This window comes from Trematosphaeria pertusa, assembly GCF_010094035.1.
Source record: "Trematosphaeria pertusa strain CBS 122368 unplaced genomic scaffold BU26scaffold_3, whole genome shotgun sequence".
NCBI classification, from domain to species: Eukaryota; Fungi; Ascomycota; class Dothideomycetes; order Pleosporales; family Trematosphaeriaceae; genus Trematosphaeria; species Trematosphaeria pertusa.
The window spans coordinates 2,085,822-2,103,261 of record NW_022987214.1 but is presented as its reverse complement, the minus strand read 5'-3'; the positions used below and the strand labels follow the sequence as shown (position 1 = coordinate 2,103,261).

Genomic DNA, 17,440 nt, shown 5'->3' with positions numbered 1-17,440 from the left:
ACAGCTCGTGGAGACAGTGCTGCCTGCAGCCGACTTACCCAGCTAGGTGTTCCGGGACGCTCACAGCAGTGGAGACCGCGGAGCCAGCCCTCACAAGTAGTGTGGGGGGTTCGGTAGTAAAGTACGTTACTCTTTTTAGAGTTTTAGTAATGTAACACCGTTTTCTGAGGCGAACTTGCCCAGATTCCTCGCCGCTTTAAGTCTAGCGCGGGCACCCACCAAGCCCTCTCGAACCGGGGACGTGGCGTTCGCGAACCTCGACGCTTTACTCCTCCATACCAACTGCTTATCCCTTTCGTTAGTGCGGTGACTGGGTATCGCTCAACCTGATGCCAGAGCAGCAGTCTCACAATGGTCCTACTAAGGATTCATCGGTCCGACGTCACCTCACCCTTTTAGCCGTCGCAACCTCAAAGCGTTTCCGCCCACATGCCTCATCAGTCCTCTTCCTTACACGCTGCGTATGTGTCAAATATGGCCCGTTTCAACACCTCTCCGATGCCGCCGCTATGCAATTTATCGCCCCCCATACCTCCATACCAGTACCGAAAGTATATTGCGTGTTCGAAAAGAAGGGAATTACATACATAGTTATGTCCCGCATAGCTGGCTCGCCGATTGGTCACAACTGGGAACAACGACCTGAAGGGTCGAAAACGCACCTACTGAAGCAACTGAAAACTTATATGGAAGAGATGAGATCGCTGAAACCTCCAAATTTGGGTGTGGTTGAAGGTGTTGACGGTGGCAAGCTTTATGACATGCGTCTCCCAGACGGTCTGAAGGGATTTGGGCCTTTGGATTCAGTTCGGGACTTTCACTCGTTTCTCAGAGGCGGGATAAGCGCGTCTCCGGAACAGATCCCAGAGGTCAACGAACTGGTTAAGAAGCATGAACAGGCCCAATTCTCCACATGCTTCACCCACGGCGACTTGAATAGCATGAACATCCTTGTCAAGGGAGGCAATATCGTTGGAGTCATCGATTGGGACACAACCGGTTGGTACCCAGAGTATTGGGAATATACGACCGCTTATAACGTCAATCCGTACAATGGGTTCTGGAAGGATGAGATAGGCAAATTTCTCAAAGAATATCCAGAAGCAGCTGAAATGGAGCAGCTCAGGCAGAAATACTTTGGAGCATTTTGACCGGCAAATCTGCGGGCCATCCTTGCTTTGGATATTCTTCTACTTCTTTCGAACGAACTAGGAGTAACATTTTTCCTCAGCCTAAGGTTTCCCCGGTGCAACCTTTGAACCGGAAATAGAAATAGGTCTAGTCTGTTGTACAGATGTCGGTACGCTTCAGGGAATGACCTCCTTCTCCTCCAACAGATCATATGTCGGCACGGAACCCGCCTTCTACGTACCAGACCCATCATATCGCCTCTGTTGTCGCTTCTGTGCGACATAGGTATTCGACGTTTGCCCAATTCTCTGCCAACCCGTTACCCTTGTTCCTAAACTCTTCCCATCAGCTTCCAACGCTGCAATCGCATCCCTGACCCAGATGCGGCAGGTCCACGCTGGATCATCCTGTACAATGGGCACTGCAGCAATCGTCGCGGCCATCTGAGCCCCATTTGCAACCTTTCCAATCATGACCCGCGCTAGTAGCATACTGGTCTATGCCAGAGGGATATCTAGTGCCTCATAGTGCCATACATGGCGTCCTGGCCTGGCTGGATCGAGTTTCTGCCTTGGGTGATATCGAAAACCCCTTCCGCCTTCGACTTCGTTCTTGGGTCCTACGATGATGGCCCAGTGATAGGGGTGGGGTCCTGCCCGCCACGAGCGTAGACGTAGATGCGGTCTTTGTTGGAGGCAACCATTGTAGCTAGTGCAGAGAGGTGGGAAGGGGTCTCTTAACGCCGTTAGCTAAATCCTGTCTCTAGAACCACTCTCCACACACAGATCTAATTAACAATCAGAACTTTGTTGGGGTCGGTATTTTGGGAATAAATGGTCTTTTCTAGAAAAGTTCTCCTCCTTGTGGCTGCTCGCACGTGCGTTGGCTAATTGTCTCCTTTGTGTCAGTTGGTAATGACCGAATATATAGCATTCGATTTAAATATCTATTTAAAATCTCAGTTGCATATTTACTCTACCAAATATGGAGCGTTTCGCTTCTGCGGATTTTATGTTTCATCTTCAAAATGACGAGGTTGCTCGGTGATTCGCTTGTTCCGCGAAGCGCGGGCTGTGCCGCAAGAACAAATAAAAGACGACCGCACTCTCGCTCAGATCACCATCCATACCTTCCCCATCCTCAACATACAATCTCCAACACGATAATCGCCAGCGAGAGCCTACCATTACGCGCTTCTAGACTGCTTCGCACGGCTCGCCATCAAACGAAACCATGCCTCGCAACAAACCCCGCCTCCAGCTCGCTCTCTACGCGCGGCCGAAGCACCCTGGCACTTACCACTACGCGCTCTTCATTTCTCAAAAAAGCACCAAACAACAACAGGCCAATTCAGCGACAAAACACCATGTCAAAAACACGCTCCAAAATATCTCCGGCGAGCTCACACAGCCATGGCGCTACGAACGTCTTGCCATCTCGGACGTCCAGCTCGAACAGCGTCTACTAGTCCGTATCGTTATAGCTAAGGTTACGTCCCCAGATGCGCTTGAAAGGATCCTTGAAGCAGTGCCGGTTTACCAGATCGATGACCCGGATCGAGCGAAAGCGCAATCGTTCACTTGCTTGACGTGGGTTCGAGCTGCGCTGGAGGAGCTGGGGAGGCAGGGAGCGGTGGCTGGGTTGGGGGAGTGGGAGGGGATTCACAAGAAGGCACTAGAGTACGTGGAGAGGAAGAAGGACATGGGTAGGTGGGATGCGGGCTGGAAAGGGGAGGCGGGGGTGCCTATGTTGGATTTACTTGACGGGAGAGAGGTTGTTGGGTAGGAGGCCGGACTTAATCACTCTATTGCAATTCTGAGACAGCATTAAATGTTAAGGCGACTGACAAAAGGATCAACAAAACGTATTTATCAGAGTGCTTTACAAAGGGTGAAACTATGCATACCAGTTTTAAATTCTTAACTCTTTCGACACCTTAAAGCCAGCCTCGAAATCTCTGTTGGCCATAACAGCGGTATTCAGATAGCCATACGCAATTTTCTTGCCTGCGCTCCTCACCAAGACATACCCCATTCGCAGTATTGTTAATCTAAATCAGTGTGTTAGCGCCGTGTTAAAATACTCTTAATCGGACATTACCTTGCCTGTCTTCTGTTAAATCGATAGGGCTGAAGTTTCTCCAGATCTCTGCGAGATCTATTCGCAACTGCATCTGCTTTTTAAAAGAAAGGCTTTCTACACGTTCTCTCCATTGCCGCTTCGTCTACGCCATCGTATCTAAGCACTACGGTAACGCTCCCCCCCTCGTATCAGGGGGAAAGCCGGGGCCCCTATTTAGGTGACTTCATGCCACTTGCCCGTGGTTCTGTGTTTAACTAGCAGGAGCTCTAAGCTTCTCTTGTCTCCTAGTTATTAGCTTTATAAGCAAGCTTTTTCAGAATCTATTCTATTATTATAGAGCCTTCACATACGCACAGTTAACTTATCTACTTTATCTCAAGACCGTACATTCATGACCCCGAATCGCAGTTATTTAAGAAAGAATTACCTTCTTAAGCAAGCTAAATACAAGACTCTGGACAGTTACCACACGCCAGAGCACATCTATCTCCCTCGGCTATAATGTGTGGCGCTTTATAATCACGGAAATGCACCTCTTCATCCACGTCCCAACCATAACGATCTGCTAGACTTTGTAATTGATCTTCTGTTGGCAAAGGGTAGGTCACGTAGCCTAAGCAATCAAGTCAGCCATCCGAGAACGGATAACAATTACTCCATTGCGGTAAAAGGCGAATTACCATACTCCTTCTCCCTGTCCTCCCTCCACTGCCGGACGCGGTCCCGTAACGCATCCCTCAACGTTGGTTGCGTTATTGGACTATGAGTATCCCAGTTTCCATCGTTGTGAAGAGATTCTGCGTGCTCTAGCATCTGGGCCGTGGAGCTGTACTGTCCGAGCCAAGCCTTCCGAATCATCGAGTCGATGCCGTTGTGCCCGGTGCGGATCTCTGGGAGAACAAGGGCCCGGTTGTCGTCGACCGATAGTTCAGGCTGGGTTCCCGTTTCCATCTGGAATATGAGCGATGCCATGGCAAACCTATCCGTAGCATCCGAAATAGTCTTTGCTGGGCCATTTAGGGGGATCGGGAGGTCTGGACGTGGGTAGGCTAGATTTGGGTAGCCAAACGGACAGGAGGCGCTGAAATCGCAGAGCAGGGCCCGGCCCTGAGTGTCGAAGAGCACATTTTCAATGCGTACGTCTGAATGGGAGATACGGAGGTTGTGTAAATGAAGCAGGGCCCGTATTATGTCCTGATACCACAGGATTCGGCCTGGTTGCGCAGGGGCCCTGAATTCGGATAGAGGACGATATTTCCGGAGGTAAATGCCTTCGGCATGGTCGGTGTCGATGGCTTCGACGATGTTGGGATGAGGCAGCCGCTCAAGCAACCGAAAGACGGTCCGCTCGTCGTTCATCAAGCTGAAACTAAAAAGGGTTTCTGAGGCGTAGAACCTGTAGTCCTGCAGCGAGGCATCACTTGTAGGAGGTTCATACGCCGTTAACGCCTTAAGGACGACATGCTCATCGATCTTGTAAACTTGCGCCGATCCCCCGGCGCCTACTAATTCCATGCCCATTGGGGACTGTGACTTTATAGTGAAGGTCATGCAGTCCGAAGGTTGTGTTGCGGGAGTAATTGTCATGGTGGTGACGTTAGCCGAACGACCGAGAAGACGGAGAGACCAATGTAATGTTGAAGTAACGAAGTGGAGTGTAACATTGTGGATTGTATCTGAAAGCTCTGGTTATATACACTAGGCTAGCGCAATCACGTGATTAACACGTGATCCTCAACAGTAAACAATACAGCTCCAGTCCTCCTGCCAGGTTAAGGTGTCTTGTTACGCAAGAATCAGTGATGGAAGTTTATGACCAGGGGCACAATTCTTCGTTCTAGAATCACAGTGAATGTTCTACAGGATGACATAATAGTGCCAAGGCCCAAAGCGGGGCCGCTTCCATGGGAGTTCGAAACCTCCACTATCAGGCGCCCGCTTGTTCACGAATCCTTTACACTGCCGTTCAGTAGTCTGGGTACGCTTCGTAGAAATATCGGACTAATTCTTGTGAAGATGAACTTGTATAGAGCGGGGTCGCTGCAGGCATCCATTCGAGCGGTCTCTTTAGCAAATCCTTCTGCTGCCTGCATGTCCTGATAACTTTCTGTTCCCCGTGCGCTAATGACTCGCAGTCCCCCATATGGAACACCCACTTGCATGCACTCAATCAGGCGAAATTCAGGGCCTTCCATGGCACATGTAACGGCACAGCGGGCAACTTAAGATGAATCCCACTTCATAATGCACCTTCGTTCAACTGGACACTCCCTCTGGCCGGTTTGGGTGCCTGCGGGCTCTCGGCAGGGTTCATACATTTCCCAGTTCCTTAGCTACTTCTTGTTTATGTACAAGTCGACGTAGTCGCAGGTACACGGATGACGATGCACGGGAAGCCCTCCATTAAGATAGCTGTCTCCGTCTCAAAGCGCTGGAACTTGGGCATGCGGCTGAGCGTGGAGATGTACTCCCCATAGCTTGCTCGCCATCACTCTGGTGACTGCAGCGAGCAGAATCTGCGGCGAAAATTTGAACGATTCCCTCCGCTCAAACCCACTCGGCATGGCCTTCGCCGTGTCGTACTGTATCATGATGCCGCGGGAGGTCTGATGCCCATTATTCCTTGCTCTCCTTCCGTCGTGGCGAGCGATGGTTCATGTTCTTATGCGTAGATCGAAGCGGTCGACGTCGCTTAGGTTGTGGTGTCTTCTGCCTGCGGAGTTTAGAATATCGCGTCTTTTTTGCTAGTATTGTATATGTAGTATGCTCGCATCGTCTTTATGATGAGGTCGAACGAATTCATGACTGCGCGCGCGCCGTGGGCATGGACTACGAGCGCGTTTTTAGGATAGACGAGGGTAGGAGGCTGGCTGGTCGGCGAGCTATCTGCAGATGACAGCGGAGTTGAATGTCGGTGGAAGAGTTTGCAGACACTAGGTACTGCCACAGCCAGGCGAGATATCAGGCATACAGAGCGAAAGGGTAGGGTGTGGGAATAGCTGAGGATGCCCTCTATGAGTTGCCTAGGCGGCCCATTAACGAGTTCGTAGGGTGCCGTCGAAGTTGGCCTGTGTTTCCGCCGCATAGGTTAGCATGTTATACTGCAAGCGGGACCGGTGAAATTACCTGCCACGTAATCTCCCTGGCACATCGACTTCCACTCATCCTGCTGCCCCTTTCTTCTTCCAAACTTCATCTCCCCGCCGTCGAAGCACCCGTCACTTCTGCAGCACAGCCCGCTGAGTCAACTGCTCCTCCAGTCTCCTCTGCGCGTCCTTGCCCACCACGCAAAAGCGCGCCAGCCCCATCTCACTCATGCCCGTCACCACCTTGGGCAGCGCCTCCAAGCGCGCCACCTCGCGCACCTTCTCCGGCGAATCAAGCAGCCCGCCCAGCCGAAACAGCCACATCGTCTCGCCGTCCGCGCCCGTCGTCGGAATCGTCGCGCTGTGCTCCTTGAGCACTTTGGGCAGCTGCAGGCTGTGCTCGTAGGCCGCGCGGTCGTAGCCCACTGCTTTTTTTCGTCTTAGACGAGCGCCCAGTGGGCGTCTGTGATGCGCTCGCGGGTCGCTGGGCCTTGGTTAGCTGGTGTACATATGGAAGGTGCAGGAAGAAGAATATAGCGTCTTTTTGCTGTTACTGTATATGTAGTATGCTCGCATCTTCTTTATGACGAGGTCGAGCGAATTGATGACTGCGCAATGTGTATGAAGATGGCGAAGAAGTGGGAGAAGGATTGCTCAGCCCAAAGGCGTTCGGCATACGCACCATCAGCATGTTGCTGCGCAATCAGCTGGGTCGCCTCCATGCTCGAGTATCCAAAGAGCCGCTTCCACCGCTCGATCGTATCGTTCTGCGGGCATTCGGATGCGAGTTGGGCGTCTGCTGCAGTGGCAGCGGTTGCCATGCGCTCGACTTCGTCCCAGAGAGGATCCATTTGACTTGTGTATGTACGTGTTGTCTGAGTTGGTATTGTGTCGGCTGGAGGACTTCGGGATTTGACGAGATTTATAGCAGGAAGGTGGTGCGATCTTTTAAAGTCCGAACGTGAGCATTAACTCATTTGAGCGGTGAGTCATTGCCGTCTCTCCGAACTGTGGTTCAGAGCACCCGTAGTAGAGGAACGGTTAACCGTGGACGAGCGAACTGAATGACCGCATAACTGGTTGATGAATTCATAGAACCGCTCTTGAGCTATTATTGCCATGCCACTATATATCGTATAAAAATAAAAAAACCTAAAGCTAGAAGCTCTAGTTATATTAGAATCTATAGCAAGGTAGCTAACAATTCCTACGAGAAGCTCGTCCGGCAGCTGCGCGAGTGTAGGCGCCATTACTAGAGCGGGGAGCGCCGAGGGGGGAGGTGTTGTTATCGTATACATTGTAGTAGTAACGTCAGCGGGAAATAGACACTGCAATAGGGTTCTTTGCAGATATCTAAACGTGTTAAATTCGCTCCACTCCGGTGAAGTGAAGATACCTAAGTATCTAGCACGTACCTAGCAAGTGCCTAGGTACCGCATCGCGTTCCCTCTTGCGGCAGGGAATTCTCCGGATCTAAGGGCTCGCCGTACAGGTTGTACGCACCCGCGAAGGCCTCCAGGGTAGCTGTTGCGCACGCGTGAGAGGTTCCTGTTCACCATGCCCAATGAAGCTAGCACGACCGCTAAGCGATCACCTGACCCCCGCACAGACCCGCTCGCGAAACGCATATAAACTCGCCCGCCCTCTGCACCTTTCGATCCCGCATACTTACCTTGTCGGGAGTCTCTGGGCTCACAAATCCAGAGCTCAAGGAGTCCCGCCTGCATTGCACAACGCGGTGTGGGATTTCTTCTAGTCTCCTACGGGGGCCTAGCCGGCGTAATTTTTGCTGGTCTGCATGCTGCGCAAGCTTTTTCATTGATGGCGTTGCCAATGGGCGATCCCTTGAGGAAGAAGTCGTGGCGTCGGTGGTGGAGAGTGGAGGCTCGGAGTCGCGCCAGTTATGGATGGCCGAAGCGGAGGAGGGCTGATCGTCATGATATTGATGGCGTTGGCCTTCCGTCGACCTCACGTCCCGCGCCTCTGCGATGATGCAGCATTGAAGGCAGAGTGCTGCGTGTTGCTGCGCTGAAGCCGTGCGGTAAGTCGTTCTTTCCACCTCTACTGTGTGGACGTTGCCTGTTCATGGTGAAAATTCTGCTCTCCACCTTACCCGCACGCCCCCGTCCGTTCCTCATCATCTCTTCATGCCTTACCCCACGATAAAAGGTACGCCCGCTTCATCCCTCTCCCTCGCGCTATCGGGTGGCTGTCTCCAACAACACGGTCGTCCTCGACGCCCCATCGCATGTAGGCCGTAAAAGGCACTAGCGCAAGCCTCTCAGACGCAGTACCTTCGAAAGGCGTGTAGCCTCCATCAATTGCTCCAGCAGCTGAGCCTATCCCCTGCTAACGTTCGTATAGCCTCGAGCATTTCGACGTCATCGGACGCCCAAATCCCATTCCTTCTCCACCACCATTATATGCCCGGGCGCTGGCTCGCGATGCCTCGAATACGGATAAATCCATCAATAAGCTACGCCCATGTCCGTTGTTGCCGTGCAGCCGTTCAAAGCTTCCTCACTTGTCGGCTTTGAGATACCCCTCCGTGGGCGAGGTGGAGCTGTTACACAACGAATTTGTTATGTCTCCAGCGCCCTGTGATCCGGCGTGAACAAACACCAATTTACGTACGCACATTGCATTGACAATGTTTAAAGAAAGCCTTGCAGCAGGCGGCCGTTGGATCCGCTGCTTAGCTCTGCAAGGCTGGATTGGCAATCTATTCTGCACGACGCAAACCAATCATTCAGCTGGCGACCCGCGTATACGAACCCGAGCCGGCGGGACCACGCCTTCAACTGCTGGTCATCGGGAGATCAGACTTGACGATGCTGGAAAAGGCAATATGGTGATCCGGACCGTGCATGGGCATTCAAGAATGCGGGGGATCTACGTCAATATTGGCTTCTCGTGCATGGCAGAAATAGCCTCACAGCGTAGTCCCAGGGCCAAGGAGAGCTCGTTCCTGGCTGCATGTGTCAAATTACCCAATAAGCCGGGGCATTAAACAGGCTTTCCCATTCCCCCGTTCGACCCGAGAATCCTTTGGAGCTAGCAACGTGCGTTCACGGCTGATCTCTACTCAGCGAGGAACACTCGATCTTGGTACGCTTGCTTAATTGTGCTCCTATCGATCCTTTGATCCTGGCTTGCTCGTGGTCCTGCGGATGCGAAATCGGAACCGAGTCACGCCATGTTGACCTCAGAGGCTCAAAGTGGCCTCCGGCATGTTTCAGCGACACCGGAAGAGGCTGCAGGAATCCGCCATGTACCCTTACTCTGTATCCGGCCAATTTCTACGGTGGCGATGGTGGTGGCTTCATATTCGGGCGCTAGCTGTGAGCCGCATACACGGGCCACTTTGCGGACCGTCAATGGAGGGAAACGATGGAATGCTCAATACTTCAAGGTCATTTCGAAGCCACTGTTCCACAACTAGCGCTTGCTTTTCGCCCAATAAGCTACCAATCGCTTCATCCGACTCCCATGCTCATGGCAGCGGTAATGTACGCCAACACTAGCGTTGCCGTGTCCACCATTTACGGGAAAGTATAGAGTGGGCTAACCAGAGCATGAGCCAGGCTGGATACTAGCTGTGCTCTCTATTATGATAATTGTATGTGCGGAACACTTCGTCTCGCCCCGGATGACTTCTAAAGCCAATCCTCCAACGTCGTGCTAGGGGTGCTCACGGAAGGCTATACCCACCCGGGTCTGGATATCGCGCAGTCTACGAACAGCGTTCAGAAAAGATGTCCCGGTTCAGAGAAGTGCTGTTCCTTGGTCGAGCACTGTCGTGGAACATGTCAAGGCAGACATCCGCAAGCCAAACCTGGGCCCCCTATAACACTTACCCGGCCTGCCAAGGGCAGACTTCCATTTCCATCCCCGAATCTGCCCCCCGGAGGCAGAACAGCCAGCTGAGTACCGCACAAGCGCAAATGCATAATGATGCCATCCTGCCTCAACTTCACTCTCAACTCCTTTGCGCGATGGGACCCGACGAGGCTCACCCCAGCTCGACAACGCCAACATTTCCTCGAAGTCCTCCAAATGCTGCGAGATGAAGTCATTGTCGAGCACTGAGGCTCCTCAGCGGTGGGAAAATGACCACAACCATGGTCACCGGGCACGAGGCGTCCGGAAACTCATCTGATCGTCGAGATGAAGCTCTTGGGAAACGGGAATTCCTCAGTCTACCACTACCGCGATCGACGATCCCTTGAGCACGCCCGGTTTCGAACCTTCGATCGACGGCCTCCTCGTGGGCTCCAGAAAGTCTATATAAACCTCCTCAAACACCGCTCAAAGGCCCATCATCAGCATCCAGCCTTCGCAGCTCCTCTACCAAACCACCAGCACTCTCAACCAACCTTCAGCTTCTCAAGCACCAAGCACCCAACTTCCAAAAATGAAGACCTTCGTTGCCATCCTCTCCTTGGCCGTCCTCGCCGCCGCCTCCCCCCTCGAGGCCCGCACTGCGCCCAAGAGCCCCAAGGAAGCTGGCAAAGCCTGCGGCAGCAACGTCGTCTCTTGCTGCAACACTTCCAACGAGCAGAGCTCGTCCGGCATCCTCAGCGGCCTCTTTGGCCCGATTCTCTCCGGCGGGTGCCTTGGTGCCTCCGTCAGTGTCCGTAAGTACTCACTTGCTCTGCCCTGCTGGCGACACAGCGTGCGGATGCTAACGCCTGCCAGTCAGCATCCTCGACCCGCTCACCGACACTGCGGGCATGTGCGGCGACAACACGATTCAGTGCTGCGAGGGTGACAACCAGACTGTAAGATCTTGGATGCACTCTTCAGAGAAACATCATTGGCTGACAATGCCACAGGGCCTCATCAACGTCTCTCTCAAGTGCGTCGCCTTGTAAGCTCGACATGGGCTCGACACTGACGCGTCGCGCCGGGAAATCGCTCTCCCACGGCGTGCTGGCGGAAGGTCTGTAGGAAGATGGTTGGTGGCAGGTGGGGCCAGCAGGTCTTGGATGGCTGGGCTACGGGACGCGTCCAAGATTGTCAAGGGAGGCATGGCCCTGTTTCTTTGGGTCTCTTGGGGGATATGGGTTTCCTTTGTCAGGCCTGGGGTTGTAGTCTGGGGTGGTGCCTGGGTCGTGGCAGACGCTCTGGGTGATAGTCAATGTAGCTCTGTGCTTGGGTAATTCCTTGGGGATCTCTATGCTGTCATCTACGATGTTGTTTGCTTCTCGTGCTTGGTTAACTCTTCACAGGTTCGAGGATCTCCTGTCTTCAAAAATACGCGCCACTACTTGATCTGTTTCGGGAAGCTCTGGGGGCTAAGAAGTCGTGCGTCAGATGAAACGATGTGAAAAGCCGAGTGGAACTTGCAGTCAAGCCCATTCCAAACAAGCCCGCTGAACGGTGCTTGCGAGGCTCTATACTTCTCTCCCTCAACCCACCACCCACCGATTCACCGATTCATGTATTCATCCAACATTACCATTCTCACACAAAATTGTTTAGACTTAGACAGTTACAATTATATTTCCCTTCCTTCGACTGGAACTTTCACATACTACTAATACCAGAATTGTCTTTCCAATCATCCATTCTTTCTTTCTTTCTTTTCGACACTGACGAGCCAATGCGTGCTCTGGGGTATCCCGCAAAAACCAACAAAACGCCGACCGGTTCTCTATGCTCTCCCTCTCTCTCTCTCCCATAGCGTAGCTTATCCAACCCAGCCGCCGAGTGTACAAAGGAAAAAGAGCGAATAGAGTGTAAAGCGCAGTCATGCCGGCTCAGCTCAGCTCAGCTCAGCTCCGGCTATGAGTGATGTATACAAAAGAAAGAGTAAGTAAGTAAGCAAGTAAGTTCAAGACATCGCCACCCATATACAGCACAGCACAGCACAGCACAGCACATCGTACAAATAACACCAACTCGCCCACCCATACTCAATCCTCCGGCGTATCGCTCCCCGAGCTGCTAAAATACGACTGATCAATGCGCAATATCCACTCAATCTTCTCCCTCTCGCTGCGCGAGCGGAAAATATACGTATTGCTCCGCGCGAAGACGGCCCAGACGGTGTCGCCGGCGGTCCCGGACGACGACCTTGCTCCATTGACGCCGTTCGCGCCCGTGCCTGCGCTGCCGCCCAGGAGCCGCGCGATCTGCGGTGAGTGGTCGACGCGCGCGTTGGTCAGGTTGATCGCGTTGAGCTCGTCGCCTTCGGCGGAGTAGATGTGCAGATATGGCTTGCGCAGCTCGACGAAGCGGCGGATCCAGCGCGTGTTTGTGGGGTCGGGCGTGAGGAGGTAGGAGGATTTGAGGAGGTCGGGGTTCTTGGGGACGAAGCGGACGGTCGCGATGAGGCTCGGGGAGCGCGTTGGGGAAGGGGAAGGAGGTTGGGGTGCGAAAGCGGCGCCGTTTGTGGGCGGCTCGAGGTTCGTGGGGTTCAAGATGATTTCTGCGGGGGCTTTCTTCGTCTGCCACAGGGAAACCACTTTGTTGAGGAGCTCCTTTTGCCGGTCGTCAAGCTCTGAAGAGAATTTTGAGGGAGGGAATGTGGTTAGCGCGCGAGAGGAAAGGACGGAGCGCGCGGTTTCTATCTCTGCGATGCGGCGGCGGCGCTTCTGGAGGGCGATGTAGTCTCGCACGAGTGAGACGCCGCGCGGTGTCCAGCCGCTGAGCTGCTCTTCGCCCTTGATGTAGTCATCGCGCGTATTCATTCGCCATAGATCGGTCGCGCGCTTAACGCTTGTGGGCCGGATGGCGACGCTGAAGATGCCAACCGTGGAGTGTATGACGCGCTGGGGCGTGAAGAAAGTCGAGAACGAGAATAGCGAGGCTTGCCGAATATAAGTACGTGAGCGGATTTGGAGGGAGAGATCGAGCGAGAAGACCATGGGTTCGGCGAGCTTGGCAGATGTCACGTTGAAGAGGAGAGATGCTTGGACGCGGTACTTGTCTGGCGTGGCGCGGTCGAGCAGGAGCGACCGGTGCATTGAGGAGTCCCATTGCCCAACGAAGGTCACGTTTGTAGTACCGTCTGCGTTGTTCTTGACGACGGGCGGGGAGACGAGTTTCACGGGCACTTCCTTGACGGGGCTGTCCAGAGCAGGTGCGTTGCCTGAGGCGTCGAGCAGGCGGATGCGGCCCACACGCATCGAGGTGACGTCTTGCCATTGCAGTGTCTCGCCACATGTATGCGTCAAATTTACCACGATGCGCCGCTGAAGGCCTTGATGTAGCTGGTATACACCCGCATCCATGACGCCGCTCTGAATGACCTCGACTGGTTGATAGGTGCCCTCCTCTGAGATCTCCTGGACCTGAATGCGCGAGAAGATGTCATGCATGTCCTCAGTATAAAATTCTGATTCCGGAAGGCGTGCGTTATGGCGCTTTTGCTTGGGCTTCGGTGCGGAGTCGCGCATGTCATCCCAACTCAACAGCTTATCGAGATGCATGGAGGTGACCTTGGCGAAGATGGAGACACGTAGGAAGGTTGTCCTCGGGCTGGGATACGGGAGGCTCATGCTGTGCACGCTTTCAAATCGTACCGGGCCTTCGTCGAAATCCGTGATCATCTGGGTGGTGGTGGCGCCACTCTCGTCTGATATACCTGGCACGAAAAGCTGTGCGTGCACTTGTGTCCCTTCTCTCTCCGGAAAGCCAACCAGATCGTGCATAACGACGTTGAACTTCAGAGTAGTTGAAGGGGCCTCCGCGGACGATGGCTCCAAGGCCAGCCGGATAATGCCAACTACATTCGTCGTGTAAGGTGAAATGACATCGAGATTAAAGTCCTGCACTCTCGATTGAAAAACAGCAGCAAGCGGAACGTCGACATCGCCGATGCGAGAAAACTCCGGCATACAGGGTTCGGAAAAGGGATTTTCGAGGCTGAAGTGTTGCAGGTACTCTGGGCGGCTCATGTACTGGTGCATCTGATGCATTAGCCGCACGCGGAAACGGAGCTTCTGTAGCGACCATAGATGAACCACGTCGTTCTTGAAGTCGACGACCCGTACGCCAACGCAGGGCTTCGGAGTGGTCTCAAGGAACTCGTCGTCCTCCCCTGGGATCCCGTTGAGGACGAGGTCGTACGAGGAGGGAACGTTGTGGCCAACATCGACGATGCAGAATTGGAACACGACGTGTTTGTCCATCTGCTGGCTCATCACTTGCGCTTCCTTTAAGGTTGCTGCGTTCTGCAATATCGTCTCCGCCATGGTGACAAATTTGCGCTGCCGCCACTGCTGGAACGCGTCCTTAGCCAGCTCCGTTTGTCTCTCGGTCGGCACTGTCGAGTCGTCTCCGTTTATCTCTGGTGGCGGTTCGTGACCGAGCTCTTTCAGTTGACGGTGAAACGCCTCCTTCTGCTCTTGGAGTTGTTTCTGCATTTCTTCCTTTGCTGTTCGGAGGCTCTCTTCCATCCTTGCCTTCTCCGCTCTGATCTCTTCAATCTCGACGTTGGCTTCTTCAGCGGATTTCAACTTCGCCTGATACTCTTCTTTCTGTTTATCGAGCTTCTCTTGCATATCTTCTCGGACCTGCTGTAATCGGTCTTCCTCCTCGCCCGGCTGCGGGGTCGAAGGCATCGTCAAAACAGTATCCAAAGAGAAGTTGTCGATGGTTCCAGTAGAAGCATACTTCTCCCGAACAGGATACGAGCTTACAGACTCCATATCCTCATCGCCATCAAAAAATCGGCTTTCCGGTCGGGCTTTGCGGGTCGCACGAAGCTTCTGGAGGTCCTCAAACAGAGTATCAAACTCTTCGTCTGACATGGATGTGAGCTTCTGGTCGGAGCCCAACAGCGCGGTTACAGCTTCCCTGCGAGCAAACGACCAGTCTGAATCCCTTCCACGTTGGAAAAGAGCGGGCGACACAGCTCGAGGACTATCTGAATCAAACTCGGACTCTGCTCTGCTAACTGTGCTGTATGATCTGTCGTGACCTGGTCGCGGCGAAGGTGAGCTCAGTGCGCTCACAGTTACTGAGTGACGAAGCAGACTCGTGCCCACCTCGGCACGTTCAGCTCGAGCTTCTTGTGGGTTATTGAAGCGGAAAATGTGGAAGTCGCCCAAAATGATTCGAAAACCGCTCCTTAATCTCTTCGGTTTGTCGATGCGGATACCGTTAACCATGACACCCGCGTTGTCCTTGGGGATAACGGTCACAGCAGAATCCACGTTTTCGAATGTGCAGTGCTCGTGCAGAATTTGGGAGCCGGTTAAGCGAATATCGGCCGTTTGGCCTTCTGAATCCACGTTACCAACGGTAGTCGTCCCGGGCTTTAGATTATAAACTAAGCATTCGGCGAGTAGGGGATCATCGCTCAAGTTGACCAAATGCGGCATCTTCTTAGGTGTCGACAAGCCAACGAAGCCCTTCTCGATGCTGATGCCCAGTTCTTCCAGAGCAGCCTCGCGTTCTTTGTGGATCTCCTCCGTCTTGGCAAGCTTCTCCTCCCATGTCTGATTGAGGTCCTTGTACAGCTTCTCGGACTGGTTCAGCTGCTCCACGATTTCAGCCTTGGATACTTTCTTGACGGTACCGTCGGGTTGCGCGATGGACACGATTTGTTTGTCCAGTGGGGTATCCGGAGCGTACTGTTCTTCTATCAGACCAGGAGAGCCACCACCGCTGAGCTTGGACCGGAGTTGCGCAAGCTCTTCTTTCAGCTCTCTTATCATGCGTGCGTTCGGATCCTCGTTGACAACGGCGTGGTTCTTGATGCGCTTGGCGGAGTCGGCATAACGCAGGGTTGACAGCGTTTCCTCGAAGTTGATATCGGCTGGAGAGATGGCCGCAATCATGGCTGTCAAACTGTTGCCTCCCAGGGAGTCCTTCAAGAGCCATGTCAAGACGGAATCTCGATATGGAACCTGGGTATGCTTCTTCTTTCCCGTAGACAGGTCGGCGAGCGCCGCAATGACACGGCCAAGGGTCGACAGCGATCTGTTGATTTCCGCTCCTTCTTTCAGACGCGCTCCGGTGGCTCCCGTAGACGTAGCTCTTTCTGAACCTGCCAGATCTACCAGACTGATCTTTGCCACCTTTTCTCCGCTCATGCTTGTCTCTACGTCGTGGCGCTTCTGGGTAAGGGTAAGGGTGAAGACGGCGTGCGATCGCGAAGAGGTCTCGTTCATGTTCGTCGCGGCAACGGTACGGGCCTTGTTTCCCTCGTCCATCAAGTTTTCAATTTCTGAAAAGGAGCGAACCACCAGCTTGGCTAAATCTTCAACGTACGGACCTGTCGACGGATGCTCGCGGACCCTCAAATTCCCCTTGGTTGACGGGTTCAACAGATCACGGACGCGCTCGTTGTAGATTTCTAAATACGACACCTCGACAGTGCAGCTCAAGTTCTTGTCCTCCTGCATGGCCGTAATCCTCTCGAACATGTACTGGCAGATTTTGGGAATGATGCCATATTCCTCTCCGTAGCCCATCATCGAATACGACTTGCCCGAGCCCGTCTGGCCGTATGCGAAGATGCAGTTGTTGTAGCCGTGGAAGGCATTGTCGAGCAGCGGCTTGCCGAGGTCGTCGAAGAGATGCTCTTGGCCGGCGTAGTTGGGGGCGGCGCGGTCGAAGGACCAGTACGACTTGTCGAAGGCGAAGGTCTTGGTGCCCTCGAGGGCGGCTTTGGCGGCTTTGCCCTTGGCGTCGATGTTGCTAGGGGGCGTGAGGACCGTCTGGCCGCCTTCCATGCGAACGATGCATTGTGCGTTTCTGCCGATTTCTGTGCATCTTTAGCAGCAGGTACTGCAGCGTAGAGATAGGGATGGCTCACCTCTGCTGTTGAAGGGCCGGCACCTCACCACCACCTTGATGTTCCCCCCTCCTGCGGACGCCATGGTGCAGGCTGCGGACTATTCGCGCGGGATCGCAGGAAAGCGGGTTGTAAGGGCGCGAGCGCGGCGCGGAAGACAGACTACGGGCATGCGCGAGGCTCGGGCGGCTTCATGGCACGTCGGCGGGGCCTGCGTGGGTGCGTCGGCGGGTCAGAAGGCGAGTTCTGGCGGTGTTGTTGGGGATCGCGGTCAAGGCCAACTTCTCGAGATTGCAGACGCGATGACCCTCGCACCCCCTGCCCGCCGACCGGGTTAGCCCCGGCAGCCGCTTCACGTGCGGGACCCTGCCGCAACAGTTCCTGTCGCACA

At 53.8% G+C, this 17,440-nt stretch overlaps 7 protein-coding genes across 7 annotated transcripts; 3 read left to right on the top strand and 4 right to left on the bottom strand.

The window, feature by feature from the left end:
• Positions 1 to 200: 200 nt before the first annotated feature.
• On the top strand, positions 201 to 1,450 carry BU26DRAFT_515867 (kinase-like protein). Its single transcript, XM_033828189.1, has one exon. It carries the CDS (start codon positions 330 to 332, stop codon positions 1,149 to 1,151), a length of 822 nt encoding a protein of 273 aa, XP_033688524.1. The 5' UTR covers positions 201 to 329; the 3' UTR covers positions 1,152 to 1,450.
• Positions 1,259 to 1,772, bottom strand: BU26DRAFT_224458 (uncharacterized protein). The gene has a single exon (XM_033820792.1). The coding sequence runs from the start codon at positions 1,620 to 1,622 to the stop codon at positions 1,365 to 1,367; it is 258 nt and encodes an 85-aa protein (XP_033688523.1). The 5' UTR covers positions 1,623 to 1,772; the 3' UTR covers positions 1,259 to 1,364.
• A 488-nt stretch (positions 1,773 to 2,260) lies between these two features.
• BU26DRAFT_515866 (uncharacterized protein) lies at positions 2,261 to 2,953 on the top strand. The gene has a single exon (XM_033828188.1). It carries the CDS (start codon positions 2,365 to 2,367, stop codon positions 2,914 to 2,916), a length of 552 nt encoding a protein of 183 aa, XP_033688522.1. The 5' UTR covers positions 2,261 to 2,364; the 3' UTR covers positions 2,917 to 2,953.
• Positions 2,954 to 3,581: 628 nt separating this feature from the next.
• BU26DRAFT_450388 (uncharacterized protein) lies at positions 3,582 to 4,869 on the bottom strand. The gene is made up of 2 exons (XM_033824742.1): positions 3,894 to 4,869; positions 3,582 to 3,826 (listed from the first exon to the last, which is right to left on the bottom strand). The coding sequence occupies exons 1-2, from the start codon at positions 4,798 to 4,800 to the stop codon at positions 3,654 to 3,656; spliced, it is 1,080 nt and encodes a 359-aa protein (XP_033688521.1). The 5' UTR covers positions 4,801 to 4,869; the 3' UTR covers positions 3,582 to 3,653.
• Positions 4,870 to 6,431: 1,562 nt separating this feature from the next.
• BU26DRAFT_528667 (uncharacterized protein) lies at positions 6,432 to 7,150 on the bottom strand (the record flags this gene model as incomplete). The annotated part of the gene is made up of 3 exons (XM_033830863.1): positions 6,432 to 6,686; positions 6,746 to 6,783; positions 6,982 to 7,150. The coding sequence occupies 3 exons, from the start codon at positions 7,148 to 7,150 to the stop codon at positions 6,432 to 6,434; spliced, it is 462 nt and encodes a 153-aa protein (XP_033688520.1).
• A 3,563-nt stretch (positions 7,151 to 10,713) lies between these two features.
• On the top strand, positions 10,714 to 11,173 carry BU26DRAFT_560810 (uncharacterized protein; the record flags this gene model as incomplete). The annotated part of the gene is made up of 3 exons (XM_033832836.1): positions 10,714 to 10,936; positions 10,998 to 11,080; positions 11,135 to 11,173. 3 exons carry the CDS (start codon positions 10,714 to 10,716, stop codon positions 11,171 to 11,173), a joined length of 345 nt encoding a protein of 114 aa, XP_033688519.1.
• Positions 11,174 to 11,802: 629 nt separating this feature from the next.
• BU26DRAFT_515863 (kinesin) lies at positions 11,803 to 17,310 on the bottom strand. Its single transcript, XM_033828187.1, has 2 exons — positions 17,071 to 17,310; positions 11,803 to 17,019 (listed from the first exon to the last, which is right to left on the bottom strand). Exons 1-2 carry the CDS (start codon positions 17,132 to 17,134, stop codon positions 12,218 to 12,220), a joined length of 4,866 nt encoding a protein of 1,621 aa, XP_033688518.1. The 5' UTR covers positions 17,135 to 17,310; the 3' UTR covers positions 11,803 to 12,217.
• Between the last annotated feature and the right edge of the window lie 130 nt (positions 17,311 to 17,440).